General features: G+C 39.0%; 1 protein-coding gene across 1 annotated transcript in view; it reads right to left on the reverse strand.

Annotated features, from left to right (window-relative positions):
* Nucleotides 1-521: 521 nt before the first annotated feature.
* The window catches only part of CC2D2B (coiled-coil and C2 domain containing 2B), a 95,788-nt gene continuing 69,020 nt past the window's right edge, over nucleotides 522-27,289 (reverse strand). Inside the window, 10 exon segments of the mRNA XM_061194873.1 lie at nucleotides 522-710; nucleotides 2,598-2,775; nucleotides 4,615-4,673; nucleotides 9,108-9,230; nucleotides 9,627-9,761; nucleotides 11,816-11,929; nucleotides 14,536-14,625; nucleotides 17,756-17,953; nucleotides 18,096-18,278; nucleotides 20,412-20,510. Of these exon segments, the coding sequence (XP_061050856.1) occupies nucleotides 522-710; nucleotides 2,598-2,775; nucleotides 4,615-4,673; nucleotides 9,108-9,230; nucleotides 9,627-9,761; nucleotides 11,816-11,929; nucleotides 14,536-14,625; nucleotides 17,756-17,953; nucleotides 18,096-18,278; nucleotides 20,412-20,510 (1,368 nt within the window).

The following is a 27,289-nucleotide window of genomic DNA, read 5'->3' on the forward strand; positions in this document are numbered from 1 at the left end:
TAGCCTCACTTCAGTAAAGACAACACTCTAGCAGGGTTCTCACTCTTAACTGGTCAAGAGAATTACCTGGGGAGTTTGTTTAAAATAATGTAGGTTCTGGAGCTGCACTCCCAGAGATCCCGATTCAGTAGGTCCTGGGTGGGATGTGGGATTCTGCATTTTCAATAAGGCTTTCCAGGTGATTTTGATGGAGGTGGTGTGGGGCCCCCAATTTGAGTAACACTGGCTCAGAGAGAAGCCAGAATTGCTTCTTTCCCAGAATAAGACCAACCGTAGACAGCGATCCAAGGCGCCAGACTTCCCAAAGTGTCCTCCCTGACGAGGTCTCCGGTGAGGCGGTCATTTATGCTTGTCCTCAAAGACTCAGGGAGTGAGTCTTGTGCCCAACTCTATAAGTGAACCAAAAATTGGGCTCACACTTGTCTGGATTTGAGGATAAATAGGAAAATCCCAAGTACTAGAAAAGTTTGGCTTCTGGTTGGGGGCCTATGTACAATCTTTTCCTTTTCCCTTATTCCTTTTCACTGATATCGTGCTAATGAAGCCAAATAGACCCAAACAGATAATATGTTGTTTGGGAAGGGGTGAATATACACAGCTAGAGCAAATTCTGTCTGTGGAAATTCAGAGGAATGAATTCCAGTTTGATACACAGCATCAATAACTGACTGTACATCAGTGTATGGCATCTGGATAGGAAATCCTGCGACCTAGACAAATGACAGAATAACACGTAAAACCACATTACAGTCACGTAGGTGATGGAGAATTACTGTATGCAAAGAGATTACAGAAGCCTCAAAGAAATGGAAGTCATAAAATAATAATAATAGTTATCATTTCATGGGTGCTTACTCTGTTCTAGGCACAATGCTAAATACTTCACATACATATTTAATCCTCAAACAACCCTATGACGTAGGCTTTGTTATAATCCCCACTTTACAGAGAGAAGAGCAGAACCAGGTCTGTCTAATGCCAGAGCCTGCACACTTAACATTCCATATATTTGCACCCTTTCTGGAATAGCAAACTGCCAACAAGGAAACCTTGATCCTATAAGTGACAGATTTAAGGGAGCATTTTGGAAGAATTTATTTAACATTGATTCAGTTTATATTTATTGATAACTATATGGCAGGATTAAAGGATACGGAACATGGTCCCATGTAAAAGTATCTATTTAAGAATATACAAAGGACAATCATTAGCTTCTTTCAAGACTTAGTTTGCTTGCTTCGGGAGGCTTTTCCTGATCTTTAAATCTGTTGCTGTGCTCTTCTCTTGTGGTTGCATAGGACACTGTCCTTTCCTAGCTTACTTAATAAAATATACTGCAATTACTCGTTTTCTGGTCTATTTCTCTAACTAGCCCACAGTCTCTGTGAATGCTCAAGATTGTATCTGTCTTGTTTACTGTCATAACCCCAAGTGTCTAGTACAATGGCTGCCACATAGGATACAAATTATAGTTAACATTTATTAAGTGCTGGGTGCTGTGGTTAAGCAGCTCACTTAATCCTCACCACAACCACAAAGCAGGTAACCCTTTTTATCCCTGTTTATCTTGAGCAGTGGGGTAGAAGGTATAGAGAAGTTAGGTAATCTGGTCAAATTTAATGAGTGGTTGAGCCAGGATTTGAACCCAAGCTGCAGGATTCGGTCTAGGTTTATGAATGTGTGTTATTGAATAGCAGATAATTTTACAAAGGAACTCCAACTTTTAAACCTTGGCTTATACTTAACTATGCTATGCTTATCTCTTTACCCCCTAATTCTATTAAAAAGAAAGCAAAACAAAACAACTTCCTCCCTATTCATGAATGAATAGTGCCTGCAGATCCCTCCCTGGCAGCCTGAGTATAAACTCCCAACAGATTCCTTCCTTTCTTCTCTTAGAGGGTTTACCGAGGAGACATCTTCTAGTCTATGGGATAGTAGGGGGAAGGAATATCACTCTTGGGAGGCTGGGGCTTCCAAAAACCCACTGGAACAATTCAGAGGGAAAAGGAGGTGAGAGGATTCCAGAACTAAGGATATCATAGGGGAAGAAAAGAAGGACCCTAACAATACACCAGATGCCCACCATGTTTGATTATGGATTTCACTGAGTTTGAAATGCCTTTCTACCATCCAGGATGATGTCAAATGTGCTGGTGAATATATGAGAGGAGGTCAGAAGTCCAGGCTGGATGTATAAATTTGAGAATAATTTGCATGTAGAAGATATTAAAGCTTGCCTGTAGTCCTCTTGCCCAGAAGCAAGGACATGGAACCCATTCTATTACTACCACCTAGAAATCATTTTTTAGTTTCTTAGTTGCAGGTGGTTTCCTTTTGGGTATCTCTTTCCAAAGTTTGTGGTTTATACATTAAAAAACTGATTCCAAGAAAATGTCATGCAATCTGGTCATGGTACTAGTTACTCATTACATTTGAAATTTCTCAGTCTATAAGTAAATGCATTTTAATGCCATAGCATGTATCACCTAAGATCAAGATAAAAGGCATTTCAGGGATATTTAAGATTAGTATCATCTGGCAATTAATAACATAGATAAAACAAATGACATTAATGCATTAAATCATATACAAACCCAATAAAATTGTAGCAGTCTTTCAAATTCACTCTCTTCTTCAGATGAAACAAAGTTTCCGGTGCCAAGCTCTAACTTAGGAAGGATTTGTCTTAAAATGAAAGTACATTGTCTATTCCAACGTGTTGGCTGTTTAGGTCGCCATTCCATTATTTTATATTTCAGAGTTCTTTCAATCCTAAGGTAAGAATGCAAAGATTATTTTATGATAAATTACAACTCATTTAAATAAATGTGAAAAAAGTTTTGTCACTTTTTCTCAAGTATGAGAATGATACTTTTTTTTTTATAAGCAGATATTCATTTTAAATTATTATTTATTTATTTATTTATTTATTTTGGCTGTGTTGGGTCTTCGTTTCTGTGCGAGGGCTTTCTCCAGTTGTGGCAAGCGGGGGCCACTCTTCATCGCGGTGCGCGGGCCTCTCACTAGAGAATGATACTTTTTTGATTAGGAGAAAACCAGACCTCTATCTATGGCTAGGGATATCTGCCATCATTCACATTAGTCAAGTCCAGGGGAGAGCAGGCTCTTGCTTGGCTTGAGAAAGCAAGACGCTTCCTGGGGTAGCCAGCAATTAGCTCTCAAAGGCACATCTTTTTTCCAGTTACCCGTATGTAGGCAGCTGCCTACTGGGTGTGATTTGCCTACCATCTGATTACTGGGTTGGCATTCCTATTCTCCAAGACCCTCCTTTGACATAAGACATTGTGTTTCCAAGAAATGCCTTTATAAAAATTCAGATATCTGGTCTGGGATAATGTTAGCAGGAATGGGGTAACTGGATCAGTTAATTCAGCAAGCAGAACTGGGAGGAAATGAAGCACTGGACTGATCGGTGTGATGAGCAGTTTCCCCTACCAGAATGGATGCTCCACAAGGGCAGGGAGTTTTGCCCACCTGTGCCGCCTCTAAAACAGTGCCTGCTGAGGAACTCTTTCGGGGAGGGGAGAAAGTGGAGCACAGTGTGAGTTGGTTGATGGAAGCTTCTCCTCTGGGCAGAATCATTGTGTGCTACAGAAGAAGCTGCTGGGCCTCTCCTCTTGGCTGAGTCTATAAAGTAACTAAGTGGTTTCAAGTTTGCAGAGAGTCTCAGTCACGGCTATACGCCAGAATCACCTGTAGGACTTTATCAAAATATTTCACTATCTTCCAGATAGTGATTCAACAGGTCTGGTCTTGGACTCTGGTACCTATATTTTAAAATAGTTCTAGAAGCAATTTCTGATAAAAACCAGAAGTTGGGGACCATTTTCCTAGTGCTTTTCTTCCTTTTTTTGTTAAGAGTTGGGGAAGAAGGAGGGGAATAAGAGGTGAAAGTTGTGTGCTAGTGAGAAAAGGGAGTGGCAAAATGATTTTTGTCATATTCTGTTTCAATTAGTTGGTAGCGGCTTACATGCCAGCCTGCTGTGTCAGCATGAGTCACTGGAGGTAGTCAGATCTAGAAGCTTCTGACACATCTGGAGTAGGAGTGAGGTCTGCTGCAAGGCTGTGACCCTTTGGGCTTGACTCAACAACTCCTCCAGACGTGTGTGTGTGTGTGTGTGTGTGTGTGTGTGTGTGTGTGGTGGGGGGAGGGGGAGGGGTGCCTACGAGGGACAGTGGTGATGTTGCTGCCACCCAGCTTGGCTGTTTTTACCACACACCAAGTTGTGGGCCATTTACCTTCCTGTCCTTGCAAGAAGTGTTAGCTACCGCATTGTTATTACTATACGGCTCAACAGGTGTCTGTGTTGAGAACTTCCTAACAGCAGCCCACAATGTTTTCCAGATGCAACCATATTTAACTTGGCATGTTTTTTCAAGGAGTGCCGTGGATAGCAGAGGGGCTGATTTTTGATGCATGCACCAAGAGACAGATGATTCAGTGGAAGTAACTATTATAATCTCCATTTCATCCTTCTGTTGCTGAATCTAATGGGTATTTTGAGAGACTGGGTTAGAGGACTGAAGGGTGGCTGAGTGAGAGATTAGAGAGAAAACATGATAATCATAATATATAAATAAAGATCATACCTGTTCTTTAGATCTTCTACCATGCTTTTATTAGTATCAGAATAAATTATTTCTTCAGGCTGAAATACAGAAAACTGAAAGTTAGAAAAGATTCTAGGGAGACCACCTTTATGTCAGTCGCCCCTTGGAGTGCTGATTATAATGAGGGTGAACCTAAACCAGTCTCATGTGGCAAAAACACTCAATAGTAGAGGCAAAGGTAACACAGATCACAGTGTTCCCTTTGATTTTAATACTACTTCACCAGGGCATGGAAGGGAGAATGGATTTACAGAAGATATTTTTCATGACAGAAAAAGACAGATCTGCTATCCCCATCTGTTTATTCAAACAAGCATTTGACATGCTTATTGATTCTACCAGATAATCTTGGAAGCTGCACTGGTATCTTCCACTTATTAACTGTGACCTTGGTGAAGTCACTTAACCTCTGTGAGTCTCAGTTACCACCTCTTTTAAAGAGGGACAATAACAGTACCTACTTCCCTGGGATCCTGCAAAGATTTTAAAATAAAGTAATACATGTAAAGCCTGGCACATACTGCTCAACAAAGATCACATACTGTTGTCATTATTACTCTTGTAACATGGTGTATCGTCTTCCTTCTTTGATTATTTGTTCCTTTCAGCAGGCAGGAGTCAGGTCTCTGTGTTTGCATGTACGCATGCGCACACACTTGCACATACACGCAGAGTCCATTTCAATCTCCCCGTCTCCAAGCCTTTGCTCCAGGCACCCCAGCAACAGCAGAGAGCAATGCTCTCCCATGTTTCCCCATGTTGCCCCCTGAGCAGGATTTTCTGGGAGGAGGAGAGGACTTCTCCAACCCCCTCCCCCCTACTTAACCCGTTCCCCCCCCCCCCCCCCCTGCAGGGCTCATATAGACAAGAGCGAGGGGTTGGGTTTAGACGGTTTTTACTTTGGATATTTCTGAGCTGAGAAATAGAGGAGCTATAGAGACACGGACAGATGTTTCCCCCTCATGAGTGGAATGAGGGTTGTACGAAAAGAAGGAAACATTTGCTAGGCCTCTAGGTCTTAGAAAATTTCAGGAGTGATTTGAGGAGGCTCAGTCTGTCAGGTGATGATCTAAGCCAGTGGCTCCCAAAATGTGGCCCCCAGACCAGCAACCTCAGACCCAGTGATTCAGGAACTCTGAGGGTAAGGCCCAGCAATCCATTTTTCCACAAGCCCTCCAGAAGGTTCTGATGCCTGCCGTGGTTGGAGAACCACTAGATTAGAGCATAGGCTCAAGCACAGTGAATTTCCCCACAGTGAACACGGCAGGAGACGAGAGGTACTGGAGAAAGGGAAGCATAAACGCCAGCACCATCTTACAGGGGCCACCAACTATCACAGACAGGACAGGTAAACTGAATTCCCTGAATGCTGTCACCAACCACTGTCTGCCTCCAAAACAATCCCCTGCACCCCTATCCTGGCAACTCTTATGGATTAGTTAGGCCACTTTCAGGCCTGAAAAAGAGGCCTGGGTTATGTTGACTTGATAAGTTTATGGAGTGTTAATCTATTTTCTTTTCAGGCAAAGGCCCCTTTCAGGGAATTCATATCCTTTAAAACTTCGAGAGGATTTCCCTGTTAACTCCATCTCTGAATACCCATATTCTCATCATACACACTCAAATTTGTGTTCTCAATTGTGATTAAGAAAAAAAAACCAACAGTGTTCACCACAGATAGTGGTTTATTCCGGTATGTGTGTGACAAGGCAGAAGATCAAGGGCCATTAACCCACAGGAAAGAAATCAGTAGGGATACAAGTCAAATGCAGCTATGAGTTTTATATTTATATATTCAACTTGACAAAGGGTTTAGTGGCTTTTAAAAATACAATTTTGATTATGGCTGCCCTTGCCTTGGTGATGTTGGCTTCTGATTGTCCTCTGCTCACTCCCTGGCAGCAGCCAAGCTGGTCTTTCAGCTCCTTGACAGGTCTTGATGCCTGCTGTTCCCGCTCTGTGCTGGGACCATTCTCCTCCTTAATTTTCACCTAGACCAGCTCCCGCTCACCCTTCTTCACTCTACTAGTCATCACTTTTTTCCCCAGGAAGCCCCTGCAACTCCCCTTCACCTCAGGTCTCCTGCTGAGTGCTCCCAAAAAGCACATTCATTTCTTCTATAATAGCATTTATCGCTCTGTACAGCAAGTGCCTGTTTCCTTCTGTTTCCTCCTCTAGAACACAAGCTCCAAGAGCACTGAGACATGTCTTTTTCCTTGTGGTACCTATACCTAAAACAGTGCTGGCCCGCTGCAGCACTCAGTAAGCATTACCTGAATTAATAAGAGAATGATTAATAGAAACAAAAAACCTCAACTCTAAATATATCATTCTCCCCCCTAGGAGGCAGCAATACTTTGGTCACAACTTTGGGATGGGAAAAGTAAGCAAGGTCTGTGGATGCCATAAATGTGGTTTGCTCTAGAGAGATAAGCACGTTTCCCCTTCCTTATAATGACTTTGCAAACATCTGCAAGGAGAATGTTCAGAAGGATGCACAAGAAGCTACCAACAGTGGCTATTTCTTAGAAAGTGGGAAAAAGATGTTGAAGAGGAGAGAAACTCTTCACTTTATACACTTTGATACTGTTTGATTTTTCTCCCCACAACCACCATTCCTTCTTTTTGATATTATGAACTATGTCAAACATTCTCAGATAAAGCACTGAGAATAATGTAATGAACATCCACCCAACATACGTACCACCAAGCTATATCTAATCTTTGCATTCTTCCATACTTGTTTTAGGTTTTTTTTAAAGATGTAAAACATTACAGATAGATTTGAAGTACTCTGTATACTGCTCCCTGATATCATTCTTTTTTTTCCTCTTTCCAAAGGTAAACTTTACCCTAAATTTGGTGTTTATCATTCCCATGCAAGCTTTTACACTATCACTATATATCTCTATATATGTAAACAACATATATTTTTCAAACTTCATATAAGTGTGTCATTGCACATATTCTTTACTTTGCTTAACATTACATTTTTTATATTCATTCATGTTGATAACAATGGCTCTAGGTTAGTAGTTCTCAACCTTGGCTGCATGTGGGATCACCTGGGGAGCTTTAAGTAATACCAATGCATGGGCTCTTCCCTCAGAGATTCTGATATAATGCATGTACAGCCAAGTTGAGAACTATAGTAAATTAGTTTCATATATTCTTTTTTTTACTGCCGTATAGAATATTTTATAGTATGAGTATTCATAACTCATGTGCCCATTTTCTGGTTGATGAATTGTTTCCTTTTATTTATTTATTTATTTTTTGCTATTTCAAGCAATTCAGTAATGACCATCGTGTACTTGTCTCCCTGTGCGTGTATCTCTAGGGCATATACTTAGAAGATGAACTGGTGGATCAAAGGCTGAGTTTCTTCAGCTTTACCAACCTTACCATACTGCTTTCTAAAGTGTTTATAGCAATTCACACTCCCACCATTTCTCTGCCTCTTTGCCAATACTAGATGTGATCACACTTTTTAAAAAGTTTTGCCAATCTTCTACATGTGAAATAGTGTTTTATTGTTTTAAATTGCATTTCCCTCATTATGAGTGACGTTGAGCCCTAGAGTTTCTGCTTCTGTGAATTGTCTTCTTCCTATTTTTCCATTGTTCTTTTTCTCATCCCCCTTCTCTTTCTTCCTCTGGGTCATAGCTCCTAGTTTTTGAATTTTGCAATTGCCTGCACACTGCCATACCATGGCTCTCAATCCAGAAACAGCTGTTGAAATGGAATTTGGGTGCCTGCCCAAAGCAGTAGTGAGTACATCATAGATCCCCTGGACAAGCCGTCTGGTGATTAGGTTGGTTCCTGATTCTCAGCTCTGTACTTTGGTCTCTTACCTCCTGAGCCCCAGGCAGTGAGTCTGCTGCTTTTCTTTCCCATCTTCTCTCAAGAGCAGCAAAGTAGGGGAGCCACAGCACAGTCCCTGGCTTCAAAAAGTGAGACTGGCTCTGGTTCTCTGGATTTCATGAAGCATTTTCAGACCTTGGTGCCATCTTCTTTGGGCCCCACTCACTGCTAGTGTTTCTGTCCTGTTTCTATTCCATGAGATAACTATCATGGTTTGGAGCCCAGATAAGCCTTCTGTTTTTCAATTTTTATACTTTATCATTGTTATGGATATGTAGTAGAAGGGCTAGGTCAAAGTAAGAACTTATTACACCATCTTGACATTATTTTTTATGTTTCATGATGAACATTTTAAAATTTTTATTTTAAAACCTAAATTCACAATTAAGATGATACCTTCTTCTCAATTCCTCTTTTCTGCAAGTAGAGAAAAAGGATCACAATAGCCCAAACCCAGGCTGGATGGCAGAGAAAACTAGGTTTTATTAATACTGCCAAATAATTCAATAAGCAATCAGCTGTATAAACATAATAAGAGCTGTCACAATTCCTAAGATTAGAACCAATGGTAACTTTCATAGAGACACACCTTGAAAAGTATAATTTACCTGTATGCTTTGTGCTTTCGCCCCTTGATAATTTTTTGGAAGCAACTGTTTCCAGAAACTTTCCTTTGAATAGTCAAAATATACAGCCCTTGGTGAATTATTTTGCTGAATATTAAACCAGACCTATTAATACAACAACATAAAATCAGTAGAGGCCCACAGGAGTACTAAGCCCATAGTGGGTTAGGACGGAGCAAAATTTTACAGTCCTACTCCCCAGTGAAGTGGCAGAAGCCAAGGATGGTTCTGAGGCAGGAGGTACAGAGATTCCAGGGGTGTGTGCACACTAGACTGCTCGCTGGTTCTCAACCTCAGAGGCACTGCAGAATCACGTCAAGGAGACTTGGGGAGAAAAGATTCCCCTGGTCCTACACCCCAGGGACTCTAGCTGAACATCTATAGCTTCTTCAAAGTTCCCACATGATTCTAATATATGGTCAGTGTAGAGAAGCACAGGTTTAACTCTTGAGGAGATAACTCAAGATCCACCACCACCCCCCCACCCCGCCATATACTTACATTTTCACCATCAAACAAACAATCTACACTTTGTAAGGGACAAAATGGGTCAAACTGCTTATGACATTGCCCAGTTAATGGATTCCAAAGCAAATATTCATCAGTTTCTGGCGTTAATACATAAGCCACATGCCCCTGTACGAAGAAAGAGTTAAAGTCATTTTTGGTGGATGATTGATTTAACTCATTTTCGTATGTGGAAATTATAGTGTAAGCATATGATATCTCTGATTTTTTAATAGATAATATTGCCAGTTACCTTAGTTATTCTTTATTCCTGTATTATTTATTTATTTATTTATTTGCCTTGCCGCACACCTTGCAGGATCTCAGTTCCCTGACCAGGGATTGAACCCGGGCCACGGCAGTGAGAGCCCAGAATCCTAGCCACTAGACCACAAGGGAACTCCCTGGTATCTCTGATTTTTAAAAGCCTTTTTTAGGACCTTTACAATTTTTTTGGAAAGGATAAAACCAAAGCAACCGAAATCCTCAGGCCCAGGCTAGCATGTGGATTCAAATGAGAGAACTTTTGAGCTACTGCTGCCATGTATGGTCCTGAAGGGTGTACCCTCATAGCAATAAAATATGTTGCTCTAACAAAATCAGTAATATTATGACCAATTCCCAATAGCTAGTACTAAAGGGTTTTGAGGTAGGGGCGCTTTTGTGTAATTCACACAAAGGTGCTATATGGATTAGCCCTGCTTTATGTAGAATATACTTGGAGACCAAGGGTGAACACCGTGCAGAGCTAGGGAATGGAATTTTGCCTAAGGCTCTGAAAAGCCAAGTGAAGTTGAAAAGCCATAAAATTAATTTTGTGAACAAGATACAGAGTTAGAGGCCAGAGAGAAATCATACAGGAAAGCATCTGAGGAATAAAAGTAGTCATTATGTTGTTATTTTGCTCTGCACATACTTTTGAAGTATAAACCTTTCTTACTTAGCAAAGAATAAAAATTTCAGGTAACAATAATAACGACTATTTAACATTTATTGAGTATTTCTATACCCCAGGTACTGTACTCAGCACTCACACTAATCTTCTCACATGAATTCCAGATTCTGTGAGGTAGGGATGATTATCATGCCCACCTTTCACGTGAAGAATAAGAGGTTAAGAGCTTGTCTAGGGTAACAGTAGATGGAATTACTCCTTTTCGGGGAGGAGATAAGTGAGGCTCAGAGAAATAAGGCTGAGATCGTACAGTTAGTAAACGTCATCGCTGGGTTTTAAAATCCTCTTTGACTTCCAAATCTATACTCTCAACACTGTGCTGTGTAGCCTGGCTTCCCGAACTCCAAAGCTCCTGCTCTTTAGCACTGTGCTCATCTTCTTTACAGTAAAGAGGTTTCATTCACCTCAACTGGTAGCTGAGGTGAAACGCACAGATGAGTGCTGCCACCCAGTGTTGACTCAGAGGTAAAACTGTAAAAATGTTTGTTGACATATTGTTGACCGTTTACTGCCATCTAGTGGCACTCAAAACTACAGCAGGGGGATCATATGGGGAAATTAAGGGAATATAGAGAAATAAATGATCATGACAAAAACCATAAAACAAGACTGGAAGTTTTTGACACTTATCAAGATATTAATAGTAGAAATAGAAACAGTCCAAAAGAAGACAGCCTTCTGGAGGTTTGAATGCAGGTGTATATGATTAAGTTGTAAAAATTTCAGGTAGGTTAACATAAATTTCTGGCCCACAATAAAAAATTGAGCAGTGGAAAACGGGAAGAAGTACTTCTTAAGGATCTTAAAATATAGTGTTAGGGACACATAAAGATGATCGTGGTGATTATGGTTAACAACCACTATAACTACCACTGTAACTATTACTACATCACCTACCACCACCATTTATTGAGCATTTTCCACATAAACCAGGTGCTGTTCCCAGTGCCATATACTTACTATGTAATTTAATATTTTTAGCAGCTCCATGAAGTAGCACTATTATCTGTACCACTTTATGAAGAAGAAAAACAAAAGGAAGTCATTCTTTACATTGTAGAAATTTTCATGAACGAACATTATCCTCCTAAGTAAATAATTGTTCGCCTAGGATATTTCCTAATTAGCTTGTGAAAAGAAGGAAACTTGGGGTTGAAGTCTTTGAAACTTGCAGCTAAAAGCTAATTAGTTTTGTTTACACTATTTAAATATTAAGTCCAACACTTACTTCCAACATCGAGGTTCCTAGGAGGACCAAAGCTTTCTTTCCAAAATACAGGAAGAAGTTACAGAGAAGTATGGCATGCTCCTCCTTATTTCCAATAGCCAAACTGATGCAGCGCTAAGGCAAAACAAAAGCAACAAGGACACAGAAAAGGAGGGGAGGAGAGAAAGTTGAGTAATGCAAGCATCCAACAGATTTAGAGTCCCTCCAAACCCTCACACACACATTCTTGCTGGGTCACTAAGATGACTGCAAAGCCGAAAGCTCCAGCACCCTTTGCCTGTTAAAACACTAGGGCATTAGAAAGAGAGAACATTAACTTGGAACATAAGGGTCACCTTTATCATGGGATAATTAATGTGGATACTGTGTAAGTGACCCAATAATTTTATCCTCCAAAATGGGGCATTTTTGTTTGAGACAAATACCCTGGGAAAACAGGGATATATTGGCTGATATTTTAAGGAACTTCACCTGATGGGAAATCACATAGTGTTTTTGGAGGAAGGGATCCTTTGGTCAATGGAGCTACACTCTGTCCTGTACCAATATAGTGCTCTCAACTGAAAGAGAGGAAGAGATCTGAGTTGGAGCCCAATCAGAAAGAGTGATGGAAACTTCTTTAATTGAAAGAGCTGAACAGTTGGGCTGGGTGTAATCAAATACAGGGTGCCTAGTAAAGCAGTGGTAGCAGGAGAGAAAAAGCACAGCGGAGGTGGCAGACCAGTGGTCTGTAACCTAGTTCTAGTTGATAGGTGTGTTTCGTTTGGCCCCGAAATGCTTTTAAAAATTGGAAGATCTCATATAAAACTCTGGATTTCTGGCTTGAAAAATCAAAGGATCTAATAAAATATACAGGCCCAAATGTTCATATGGCAATGATGTGTTATTGCTGAGTAGCGGCTGCACCATTTAGACTGCACATGTGCTTCCATTTCATTAGTCCCAGAGAAAGGGCTGTGGTGGTCAGGGAGCTTGGGGAGGGGGCGCTCAGGGAGCTCTTGGAGTGACTATTTACCAGTCTGGAAGCATTTCAATGTTTTAACAACTGATATGGCCACATCAGTACACACCGGCTGAATGTGATGGTGAGGGATGGAGGCTAGGGAGGATGGTAACGTGGCTCTTCTGAAAGATGTGTGTGAACAGGAGAATGAAGAGCAGATTATGAGTAGTCTTCAATGTCAGGCCAAGGAGGTTCCCCTGACTGGATTTCATAAGAGAAGGAGGGAATGGATGAGAGCAGGTAACTAACATACTGCGTTCCAGGTGCCTATCCTTTCAAAACCCCTGTATGACACAGATGAGGAAACTGAGGTCCAAAGAAGCTAAATAACTTATCTTAGGTCACACAGCTATCAGATGGTTGAAGTAGGATTTGAACCAAGGTTTGTTTGACTCCAAGACTGTATGTTGGGTAGGAGAAATAACTCTTGTCTTGTGACAATCTAATTAGTCATTCACTCATGGGTATCCCAAGTCCAAACAGTTCATGTCAATGGGAAGACATTAGGCAAGAGGAAGCCTATGACTGTGGTAACATGTTGATTATGGGTATTGTTTGGATTGGAGGGCACTCGGGAGCACTAGTATTTGTCTGAATGGTTATTTTATCGTTATTTTTAGCTACTTTAGAGGCTATCTTTCAATGTTCTGCAGGATCATAATATCCCTGAACACATTCTGATTAGTTTGAAGAGTCTAAGAAGAGTCTAGAGTTAACTGACACCTCTTTGAGCTTTACCAGATTTGAATCACTGGATCCTGAAACAAACCACGTGCTTGTATCTCCCTTATTCCCACTTAGCAGAAGGTAGGGTAGCTGACCTATTAAGTTAGTCCTGTGCCCCCTAAGTCCATTTCAGCTCAAAAATCTAACCTCTAAAACATTCTAGATAAGTGCCAGGACTATCACTTCCAGATGGAAAGTGTCCTTCTCTTAGGCTCCCATCATGCTGGTATTTTCCATTAAAAATATTGAATACTTGCTAAATTTAAAGTATGTACAAGTGATGAATATAAAAATAGATAAGAATCAAATCTTCCTTATCATTCAAGGAGATTAAACTTGGGATGTATATGTACAGTGTGTGGGTATAGGGCCAGTATATAAGCAACTAAATATAATTTAAGGTGGAATGGAAAATGTGTTCTAATTAGGGCTGCCACACTTGCAGTGTGGGGTGGGGCGGGGAATAGGATGCCTAGTTCAATTTGAATTTCAGATAAACAAGTAGTTTTTTAGTATAAATATGTCCCAAATATTGCATGGGGCCTGTATTTTACTTGGCAACCAGTCTAAAGACAATTTTAATCCAAGTGCCAAGGAAGAGCACTGCTATACAAGTTCTTCATTCAGATGTGGGAAAACTGGGGAAAGCTTCTGGGAAGTGGTGGTATTTCTGCTAGACTTCAGGGTCTGACCACCTCTATAGTGAACAACCATATTTCTCTCTGGAGAATGTCATAATATTGTACTCCTGGAATTCCTGTTGAATCTAAATATTATGAGCTACTTAAAATGTTGAATAAGAATTTTGGTCTTTAAGAATTATTTTTATGGGTTGTTATAGGGCTGAAAATGATGTATTAAATTATCAAATACCTTCAAATTGCACGAGGCAAATTACTACATAAGTGCATAATATTTTTTAAAAGTTTTCTTTAAAAGAAAAGCAAGTAAGAAATACTATACATTTAAATTATAAAATGTAATTTGTTACCTCTGATGTCATCCATATATCAAAACCATCATTTTCATCCAGTGCATCAGGCATAATAGGAATCAAAGATACAAAGCGAGCAACGAGGTCCTAAAATAATATTAACTAACATTTATTGAGAGCATACTATATGCCTATCACCAAGCACGTACACACACACATTTAGTGTATCCTACAGGCCTATGAAGTACACACTATTATTAATTTTATTTTACAAAAGAAGAAACAAGCTTAGAGTGCTAAGATAACTTGCTCAGGGTCACACACTAACACAATATATGGGTCTCTGGGAATGGGCCCAAGTTAGCATGACTTCAGAGCATGCATGTTAACCATTACATTTCATTGTAATAAATAAAAAATTTAAACACGATACATTACATGTATACTTTAAAGTATAACTGTTTAAAAAATGAAAAAAGATGTTGAAGAATAGCAAAAGTTTGATTTACTTTTAGGTTCAAAATCTATCAGAAATATTTTTATTAATAAAAACTAGTTATAAGTTGCTGCAGCAAGAAGTTATTGGTACAGCCTACTTTTTCCAACAACAGAAGTTCTATTGTGGATTGTTCCCCCTATAGGGCTGGAGATAAGGACTCGGACTAGAGTAGGAAAGAAGAAAGGAATACAAATAAACAATGAGCTAACACAGAAAGTTCACCAACATTTTCACTGATTTACAATAGCTACCATTTATGTATGCACTATTATGACTTCCTACACTGGTCATGTTTCTGACTTCATGCAATTAATTAAACATGGTTCACAATCCTTGAGAAGCAAAGGAGCTAGGATTTATGCTTTTTTAAAAAGGCAAAGATTGTCCTTGAAAGAGATCTGAGAGCATTATTATCTCCGTGGACTTTGGGTGTCAGGAAACAGGCAAGAAGAAACCCGTAATGGAAAAGCAGAGTGTAGCAAAAGGTGATTTAAACTAGGACTTTTGATTTTAGCTTAAAGAATCCAGGTAAGAGCTTTATACTGGGAAATAACATAAATTTTCTGAGAAGAGCCAATTGACTCAATCAAGCCTGAATAAATAAAAGGTATAAATGATTTTTCATAGATGCCCTTTAATCAAAGCTTATTTTTTCATGAAAATAAAATCTTTATTTTCAGTTATTACCCACCAATAAGAGAAAGTTCACAGTTTTAGCTCTTGACACAAAGTGAACTAGGAGGCAAATTTACATCCATCAGATACAACTAATGGACCAACTTTTGAAATCCAGGCTATCTTGAAAGCTTTCAACATACCAGATATTGCTGTGTATTCTCTAGTGACAGAATGCCAGCAATGGCTGACAATGACTTGTGAAGTGTTTTTAATAGCAGTGTTTTTTTATATGTTGCTAGAAATCCGGAGGTTTATAACACATTCGTGTCCAGAAATGAGTTAAGATACTTTAAAGTCTAAACACACTATGTATGAGTGTGTTTAGGAGTGTGTATGTTGCAGTCTCAAGAGGGGTCAATAGTCCATATGGACTAAATTAATACTTGCCTCTGGGTAGCAGGTATGTTTGTAAATATAAAATTATGTTAAACATTAGCACCAGTGCAGAACATGCTCAGCATCATAAGATCCAAAACACCAGCACAAGTTTATCCATCATTAAAAAAAACCAATTACCTCCTTCCTAAAATGTCAAACTAGTAGGTAACTAATCTAATCCCAATGAATGACTCTTGTACTGTACAATTTCTCTTTTAGAGGTATAGGGGAGAACTAATCAGCTAAACAGACATTTTATGATTTAAAGTCTTAAATCATAAAGTATTTTTAAAACTGGACATTACCATACATAGATAGAAAATTACTAATAATAGTGACAAAAAAGAGCTTTAAAACTGTAAATAAAACCCCTTTCCTGTTTATCAATAAATGTTGCAGAAGACTTAAAAAAAAATCCTAGAAAGCCTGTTTATTGATTATTCTCTCCATGTACGTTTTAGTAAGTGGTGATGCTCTTGATCAAGAAATCCATTATTAACCTAATTTTCTAATGGAGGAAGAGGTAAAAGATACTTATCACCTTCTGTGGAATCTATCAACTTAAGACCAAAATTAATAGCAATATAGGAAATTCAGAAACAGTAAAATTTGTGGTTTGTATTTCATGGATGGTGCTGCTGTTCCAACCTTATAAAGTAAAGCTGTCTGCAAAGCTTATTTTTTTCTTAAACGGGAGACTAGATCTCTGATTTCATATTTTCCTTTCTCAAAGTGGAAGAAGCTATATTCTCTTCTGAGTCCATAATGAATACAGGTACATGTCTCTTTTGTCAGCTGGTAAATAACAGATATGCATAAAGCCATGTAAGGATGGGGTGGGAAGTGTTATGTTGGCGGTTTACAGAGCAAAACGTAACATAGTTGGACTTCCCTGGTGGCACAGTGGTTAAGAATCCGCCTGCCAATGCAGGGAACACGGGTTTGATCCTTGGTCCGGGAAGATCCCACATGCTGCAGAACAACTAAGCCCGTGCGCCACAACTACTGAGCCCGCGTGCTGCAACTACTGAAGCCCGCGCTCCTAGAGGCCGTGCTCTGCAACAAGAGAAGCCACCGCAATGAGAAGCCCACACACCGCAACGAAGCGCAGCCCCCGCTCGCCGCAACTAGAGAAAGCCTGCGTGCAGCAACGAAGACCCGACGCAGCCAAAAATAAATAAAACAAAAAACAAAAAAACATCGTTTCTTCACTCCCACATACAACAAGAAGCAATCCTTAGAAGGGCACAACTCCTTTAGAAACATAACTTTTAATTTTGCCTGGAAGTCAAAGGAATTTTTCTGTGTCATTTTTCAAAGTTTGACAGAAAAGTTGTGAAGCTGATATGGTCACATGAACTGGTGTGGCAACAGTGACTCTCTAGTACAAGTGGGCAGAAGTGAAGGGGATCAGGAAGAAATGTTTTCTTCCATCTGGTGCTCAAGAGGACACATTGCAACATAGATGGTTTCTCTCTCAGGAAACTGTCTCTGAAGGTAAAGTAATTTTAATAAGAAAGCTATACTCAAAGTTAATATTAAAAAGTAAACAAGTTAAAATAAATATAAATTTGGAGTGATCAAAATGTTCTAAAATTTACTGTGGTGATGGTTGCACAACTCTGTGTATATACTAAAAGCCATTGAATTATATGCTTTGGAAGGGCAAATTGTATGGTAAACGAATATCACAATAAAGCTACTAAAATAAATATAACTTACAAGTGTTGCATTAGAATCATGAAGAAATATATCCAGGAGTTGTTGTGGTGGATTCAATGCCTTGATATATCTTGTTACTAAGATCTGTATCCCTTCATCATTAAAAACAGTAGTTGTGATTCTTCGTTTAGGAAATAATGCCTTACAATTTTTTTTAAAAATCTGTGCTCTCTCCAAAACATCTATTTGACCTGAAAACTAGAATCAAGTTTAAAATATTTCAACATTGTACTACATTGTCCCCACAGGAAAATATCAAGAACCAACATTCATTTTTGTCAGCTTTGAAATTAACACTTCTTTGATAGTATATATGAAAATAATTCAGTGTAAAACCTACCTTGTCTAGTTCTGGATTACAGATGGCATATGATATTTGAGGTTCAATAGTAGCAAAAATATTTAAGAAGGTAGATTCTTTTAAATTCTGTCCATTATAATCTTCTTTAGGAGACACGTAAGTCTCACTCCAAGTATACCCAAGCAAAACTGGTGGAATATTTACTTGAAATGTTCCACTAATCTGAAAGAGTAAATCAGTATAATGGATTCTGCATGATGAAAATAAACATCAGTCAAATATAGTATAGCTCAGTTCAGTCTTCTCCATTGCAGGAAACAGGCTTGCATGGGTTCATGCTGATTGTACTAATAGGTACTTGCACAAGGATGGTAAGGTTCTCCATGATGATTTGTTCACAGGCAACCTTGACACCCTGGGTCCCTGTCTAATATGTAGTATGTGGAGAAGGCAGAAGTAAGAAAGGGATGAAACAATGAAGCAAGTTAACAGACCAGAGTGATAAAAGCTCTTAGAAGATCTAATTTAAGCTCAGAGAAAATGCTAAAAGACCATGATACATTTTGCATTGGGTCTGGAAAGAGGAAAAAAAATGTAACAGCAGGAAGGATGACCCAAAGTCCACTGGAGGAGGGATCTTATGTGTGGGTGTGTGTGTGTGCGCGCATGTTTGGGAGGAGATAATTTACAATAATAACTAATAATAATACTAATATAACTAATAGTTATTGAGCACTTACTATGTACAAGGCATTCTGCCAAGTGCTTGATATAGATCATATTATTCAATGAGGTAGACACCGCTCTTATCTCCATTTTATAGATAAGGAAACTGGGGCTCAGAGCATGTAAGTAATTCGTGCAAGATCACACAACTAATGAGTAGTAGAGCCAGGATTACAACCCAGGTTGGTCCACCTTTGAAGCTCACATTCTTAACTACCTCTCTATCCTAGCATCTGGCCTGAGACTGAGAAACATCTGCAGGGATTTACAAACGTAGGAAGCCCTATACCTCCAACAATTTAAAATCTCCGTTGCTCTTTATTTGCAGCACTTGTATTTTCAACGTGCTCCCTCATGACATCCTGTGATTGCATAATACGCAGACGTTTCTATTCTCCTCTATTCTCTTCTCCTTTCTTACCAACAGTTTTAGGTGGTAACATGACAGCCATGTAGTGACCAAGTCACATAAGTAAAATGCGAGAAGTCTGAGAGGTTTTCTGGGGAAGTGTCTGTTTTCCTGATACAGGCACTGCCCCTTCTTGCTTCACTCCACCTCCTGTCTGCAGCATGAATATGAGGCTGGAGGTGCAATTATGAGGATGAAAGTCACATGATAAGGAGAGTAGAACAGAAAGACAAAAGTAGCTTGGATCCTTGATGATATTCTTGAGCAGATGCACTGGCATCTAGACTTCTTTTTTGTGAGATAAATAGACCTCTTACATCAGCCACTGTTAGTCAGGTTTTCTGTTGCATATGACTGAATACAGTACTAACTGATACACACATAATTCCTTCTGAGTCAAATGACTTCGTGTGCTTGATAAATGTATCTTTAGGGACTTGATTAAAAGTTATCTCCTCTGTAAATATTCCCCTGATCTTTCATCCTCCTCCTCATTCCCCTCTTACCTACCCCGAACCCCTCCGAACCAGGAAGGGTAGCGTACTCCTTACTCAGTGTTCTCATAGTACCAATCTCATGCCCCTATCAAAGCCCTACAGCATTAACATGTTGTACTGAAATGGTTGTTTTCTTCTATAGACAGTGAACTCCTTGAGGTAGAAAATTCATTTCTGAATCATCTGTAACTGGCATATCTCTGTAAGTTACAGGGCCCCAAATGAAATCTAGACTGGGGTTTTTATATTTTGCTGGCCATGTAGGCATATTCTTGCTGCAAAACCCAACAGCAGAGCCCTCTGGGGGTACCACAGACACAGATGCTAATCATCAGTCTCACCATTATCAATAAACAGCGTTTGAGGAGCTGAAACTCCTGGAACTCGTGGTTACAAAGCAATGTCATTAATCAGAATATTTATGAATCTGGTCTTACAAAACTATTATGAGCAAATATGAATGTTGCTTTAAGACCTAAGGCTACCTGTCCTTTTCTTCATCAATGAACACTCTAAAAATATATGAAATAAATTTGTGGGTGTCTCTTATTTCAGAGACAGCTAAAACCTTCAAATACTCCAACACCCATGGGGCAGTTGAATACAGGATCATTTTGACTGACTTATCAACCTGCCAGTCAGAATCTGACTCAAAGACACAGGTATTTCTATTAGCCAGAGACAAAAATTTAGAATAATTAGCAAAGAATCATTTTCTATTACCTCAGATTGTTGCAGGAGAGCAGAGAAAGGGAAGACAATGGATCCAAGCCAATTCTTTCTTATATATGAATGACCACTGCAGCTCTTGAAACAGTGATCCTATTAAAATAAATAATTTTTCTATTACTCATTCTATATCATGTGATAGATAATTTCACACAAACATGGAGGTAAGTATAAAAAATTCTCTTCCTTTTTAAAAAGAAACCAAAGAGTAAATAGAAAAGATTTTTTTCTCACTTTAAAAAATTTCTTTAAAAGATAATTGACTATTTAAAGCAATAATAATGACCTGCTGTGGCGTTTATGACATACATATAAGGAAAATGTATGATAACACTAACACAAAGCACAGGAGGGGAAATGGAAGTATAGTAATATCCTGTTCTTACACTATATATGAAGTGGCATAATATTATATAAAGATAGACTGTGATAAAGAATATATAATAAAACCTAGAGCAACAATTAAGAAATAAAAGAAGTATAGCTAATAAGCCAATAGTGGAAGTGTGATAGAACCACAAAAGAACTCTATTAATCCAAAAAAGGGAGGAAAAAAAGAAAAAGGAACAAAAAAACAGATGGGACAGCAGAAAGCAAATAGGAAGAAGGAACCCAACCAGGTCAATAATTACACAAAATGTAAATAGCCATTCATTAAAAGGTAGAGATTGTTATACTGAATAAAAAAGCAAGGCCCAACTATATGCTGTCTAAAGTAAACCCATTTTAAATATAAAGACACAGGTTGAAAGGAAAAAAATAAGAAGAAAAGAAAGAAAAAGATATATCATACATACAACCACTAATTAAAAGAAAGCTGGAATCACCATATTTATAACATACAAAGTAGATTTAAGAAAAAGAATATAACCAGGGATAAAGGTGAATATTTCATAATGATAAAGGAATCAATTCATGAAGAAGAAATACAATCTTAAAAGTATGTGCACCTAGCTGAACCAAGATGGCAGAGTAGAAGGACGTGCTCTCATTCCCTCTTGTGAGAACACCAGAATCACAACTAGCTGCTGGACAATCATCGACAGGAAGACACTGGTACTCACCAAAAAAGATACCCCACATCCAAAGACAAAGGAGAAGCCACAATGAGATGGTAGGAGGGCCACAATCACAGTAAAATCAAATCCCATAACTGCTGGATGGGTGACTCACAGACTGGAGGACACTTATACCACAGAAGTCCACCCACTGGAGTGAAGGTTCTGAGCCCCACGTCAGGCTTCCCAACCTGGGGGTCTGGCAACAGGAGGAGGAATTCCTAGAGAATCAGACTTTGAAGGCTAGTGGGATTTGATTGCAGGACTTCGACAGAACTGGGGGAAACAAAGGATCCACTCTTGGAGGGCACACACAAAGTAGTGTGTGCACTGGGACCCAGGGGAATGAGCAGTGACCCCAGGGGAGACTGAACCAGACCTACCTGCTAGTGTTGGAGGGTCTCCTGCAGGGGCAGGAGGTGGCTGTGTCTCACCGTGAGGACAAGGACACTGGCAGCAGAAGTTCTGGGAAGTACTCCTTGGCGTGAGCCCTCCCAGAGTCTGCCATTAGCCCCACCAAAGAGCCCAGGTAGGCTCCAGTGTTGGGTTGCCTCTGGCCAAACAACCAACAGGGAGGGAACCCAGTCCCACCCATCAGCAGTCAAACGGATTAAAGTTTTACTGAGCTCTGCCCACCAGAGCAACAGTCAGCTCTACCCACCACCAGTCCCTCCCATCAGGAAACTTGCACAAGCCTCTTAGATAGCCTCATCCACCAGAGGGCAGACAGCAGAAGCAAGAAGAACTACAATCCTGCAGCCTGTGGAACAACAGCCACATTCACAGAAAGATAGACAAGATGAAAAGGCAGAGGGCTATGTACCAGATGAAGGAACAAGATAAAACCCCAGAAAAACAACTAAATGAAGTGAGATAGGCAACCTTCCAGAAAAAGAATTCAGAATAATGATAGTGAAGATGATCCAGGACCTTGGAAAAAGAATGGAGACAAAGATTGAGAAAATGCAAGAAATGATTAACAAAGACCTAGAAGAATTAAAGAACAAACAAACAGAGATGACCAATACAATAACTGAAATGAAAACTACACTAGAAGGAATCAATAGCAGAATAACTGAGGCAGAAGAACGGATAAGTGACCTGGAAGACAGTATGGTGGAATTCACTGCTGTGGAACAGACTAAAGAAAAAAGAATGAAAAGAAATGAAGACAGCCTAAGAGACCTCTGGGACAACATTAAACACAACAACATTTGCATTATAGGGGTCCCAGAAGGAGAAGAGAGAGAGAAAGGACCAGAGAAAATATTTGAAGAGATTATGATAGAAAACTTCTCTAACATGGGAAAGGAAATAGCCACCCAAGTCCAGGAAGCGCAGCGAGTCCCATACAGGATAAACCCAAGGAGAAACACGCCGAGACACATAGTAATCAAAGTGGCAAAAATTAAAGACAAAGAAAAATTATTGAAAGCAGCAAGGGAAAAACGACAAATAACATACAAGGGAACTCCCATAAGGTTAACAGCTGATTTCTCAGCAGAAACTCTACAAGCCAGAAGCGAGTGGCATGATATACTTAAAGTGATGAAAGGGAAGAACCTACAACCAAGATTACTCTACCCGGCAAGGATCTCACTGAGATTTGATGGAGAAATCAAAAGCTTTACAGACAAGCAAAAGCTAAGAGAATTCAGCACCACCAAACCAGCTCTACAACAAATGCTAAAGGAACTTCTCTAAGTGGGAAACACAAGAGAAGAAAAGGACCTACAAAAACAAACCCAAAACAATTAAGAAAATGGTCATAGGAACATACATATCAATAATTACCTTAAATGTGAATGGATTAAATGCTCCAACCAAAAGACACAGGCTTGCTGAATGGATACAAAAACAAGACCCATACATATGCTGTCTACAAGAGACCCACTTTAGACCTAGGGACACATACAGACTGAAAGTGAGGGGATGGAAAAAGATATTCCATGCAAATGGAAATCAAAAGAAAGCTGGAGTAGCTATACTCATATCAGATAAAATAGACTTTAAAATAAAGAATGTTACAAGAGACAAGGAAGGACACTACATAATGATCAAGGGATCAATCCAAGAAGAAGATATAACAATTGTAAATATTTATGCACCCAACATAGGAGCACCTCAATACATAAGGCAACTGCTAACAGCTATAAGAGGAAATCGACAGTAACACAATAATAGTGGGGGACTTTAACACCTCACTTACACCAATGGACAGATCATCCTAAATGAAAATAAATAAGGAAACAGAAGCTTTAAATGACACAATAGACCAGATAGATTTAACTGATATTTATAGGACTTTCCATCCAAAAACAGCAGATTACACTTTCTTCTCAAGTGCACACGGAACATTCTCCAGGATAGATCACATCTTGGGTCACAAATCAAGCCTCAGTAAATTTAAGAAAATTGAAATCATATCAAGCATCTTTTCTGACCACTACGCTATGAGATTAGAAATCAATTACAGGGAAAAAAACGTGAAAAACACAAACATATGGAGGCTAAACAATACGTTACTAAATAACCAAGAGATCACTGAAGAAATCAAAGAGGAAATCAAAAAATACCTAGAGACAAGTGACAATGAAAACACGATGATCCAACACCTATGGGATGCAACAAAAGCAGTTCTAAGAGGGAAGTTTATAGCTATACAAGCCTACCTCAAGAAACAAGAAAAATCTCAAGTAAGCAATCTAACCTTACACCTGAAGGAACTAGAGAAAGAAGAACAAACAAAACCCTAAGTTAGCAGAAGGAAAGAAATCATAAAGATCAGAGCAGAAATAAAATGAAATAGAAACAAAGAAAGCAATAGCAAAGATCAATAAAACTAAAAGCTGGTTCTTGGAAAAGATAAACAAAATTGATAAGCCATTAGCCAGACTCATCAAGAAAAAGAGGGAGAGGACTCAAATCAATAAAATTAGAAATGAAAAAGGAGAAGTTACAACAGACACTGCAGAAATACAAAGCATCCTAAGAGACTACTACAAGCAACTCTATGCCAATAAAATGGACAACCTGGAAGAAATGGACAAATTCGTAGAAAGGTATAACCTTCCAAGACTGAACCAGGAAGAAATAGAAAATATGAACAGACCAATCACAAGTAATGAAATTGAAACTGTGATTAAAAATCTTCCCACAAACAAAAGTCCAGGACCAGATGGCTTCACAGGTGAACTCTATCAAACATTTAGAGAAGAGCTAACACCCATCCTTCTCAAACTCTTCCAAAAAATTGCAGAGGAAGGAACACTCCCAAAGTTATTCTATGAGGCCACCATCACCCTGATACCAAAACCAGACAAAGATACTACAAAAAAAGAAAATTACAGACCAATATCACTGATGAATATAGATGCAAAAATCCTCAACAAAATAGTAGCAAACAGAATCCAACAACACATTAAAAGGATCATACACCATGATCAAGTGGGATTTATCCCAGGGATGCAAGGATTCTTCAATATATGCAAATCAATCAATGTGATACACCATATTAACAAATTGAAGAATAAAAACCATATGATCATCTCAATAGATGCAGAAAAAGCTTTTGACAAAATTCAACACCCATTTATGATAAAAACTCTCCAGAAAGTGGGCATAGAGGGAACCTACCTCAACATAATAAAGGCCATATACGACAAACCCACAGCAAACATCATTCTCAATGGTGAAAAACTGAATGCATTTCCTCTAAGATCAGGAACAAGAAAAGGATGTCCACTCTCACCACTATTATTCAACATAGTTTTGGAAGTCCTAGCCATGGCAGTCAGAGAAGAAAAAGAAATAAAAGGAATACAAATTTGAAAAGAAGAAGTAAAACTGTCACTGTTTGCAGATGACATGATACTATACATAGAGAATCCTAAAGATGCCACCAGAAAACTACTAGAGCTAATCAATGAATTTGGTAAAGTTGCAGGATACAAAATTAATGCATAGAAATCTCTTGCATTCCTATACACTAATGATGAAAAATCTGAAAGAGAAATTAAGGAAACACTCCCATTTACCATTGCAACAAAAAGAATAAAATACCTAGGAATAAACCTACCTAGGGAGACAAAAGACCTGTATGCAGAAAACTATAAGACACTGAAGAAAGAAATTAAAGATGATACCAACAGATGGAGAGATATACCATGTTCTTGGATTGGAAGAATCAATATTGTGGAAATGACTATACTACCCAAAGCAATCTACAGATTCAATGCAATCCCTAACAAATTACCAATGGCATTTTTTTTGGAACTAGAACAAATCATCTTAAAATTTGTAGGGAGACACAAAAGACCCCGAATAGCCAAGGCAGTCTTGAAGGAAAAAAACGGAGCTGGAGGAATCAGACTCCCTGACTTCAGACTATAATACAAAGCTACAGTAATCAAGACAATATGGTACTGGCACAAAAACAGAAACATAGATCAAGGGAACAAGATAGAAAGCCCAGAGATAAACCCACGCACCTATGATCAACTAATCTATGTGCACAAAAACACAAACATAGATCAATGGAACAAGATAGAAAGCCCAGAGATAAACCCAGGCACCTATGATCAACTAATCTATGACAAAGGAGGCAAAGATATACAATGGAGAAAAGACAGTCTCTTCAATAAGTGGTGCTGGGGAAACTGGACAGCTACATGTAAAAGAATGAAATTAGGACACTCCCTAACACCATACACAAAAATAAACTCAAAATGGATTCGAGACCTAAATGTAAGACCGGACACTATAAAACTCTTAGAGGAAAACATTGGAAGAACACTCTTTGACATAAATCACTGCAAGATCTTTTTTGATCCACCTCCTGGAGTAATGGAAATAAAAACAAAAATAAACAAATGGGACCTATTGAAACTTCAAAGCTTTTGCACAGCAAAGGAAACCATAAACAAGACGAAAAGATAACCCTCAGAATGGGAGAAAATATTTGCAAATGAATCAACGGACAAAGGATTAATCTCCAAAATATATAAACAGTTCATGCAGCTCAATATCAAAGAAACAAACAACCCAATCCAAAAATGGGCAGAAGATCTAAATAGACATTTCTCCAGAGAAGACATCCAGATGTCCAAGAAGCACATGAAAAGCTGCTCAACATCACTAATGATTAGAGAAATGCAAATCAAAACTACAATGAGGTATCACCTCACACCAGTTAGAATGGGCATCATCAGAAAATCTGCAAACAACAAATGCTGGAGAGGGTGTGGAGAAAAGGGAACCCTCTTGCACTGTTGGTGGGAATGTAAATTGATACAGCCACTATGGAGAACAGTATGGAGGTTCCTTAAAAAACTAAAAATAGAATTACCATATGATCCAGCAATCCCACTACTGGGCAGATACCCAGAGAAAACCATAATTCAAAAAGACACATGCACCCCAATGTTCATTGCAGCACTATTTACAATAGCCAGAACATGGAAGCAACCTAAATGTCCATCAACAGAGGAATGAATAAAGAAGATGTGGTACATATATACAATGGAATATTACTCAGCCATTAAAAGGAACGAAATTGGGTCATTTGTAGAGACGTGGATGGATCTAGAGACTGTCATACAGAGTGAAGTAAGTCAGAAAGAGAAAAACAAATATCGTATATTAACGCATATATGTGGAACCTAGAAAAATGGTACAGATGAACCGGTTTGCAGGGCAGAAATTGGGACACAGATGTAGAGAACAAACGTATGGACACCAAGGGGGGAAAGTGGTGGGGGGGGTGGGGGTGGGGGCGTGATGAATTGGGAGATTGGGATTGACATGTATACCCTA

This window comes from Eubalaena glacialis, chromosome 1, assembly GCF_028564815.1.
Source record: "Eubalaena glacialis isolate mEubGla1 chromosome 1, mEubGla1.1.hap2.+ XY, whole genome shotgun sequence".
NCBI lineage: Eukaryota > Metazoa > Chordata > Mammalia > Artiodactyla > Balaenidae > Eubalaena > Eubalaena glacialis.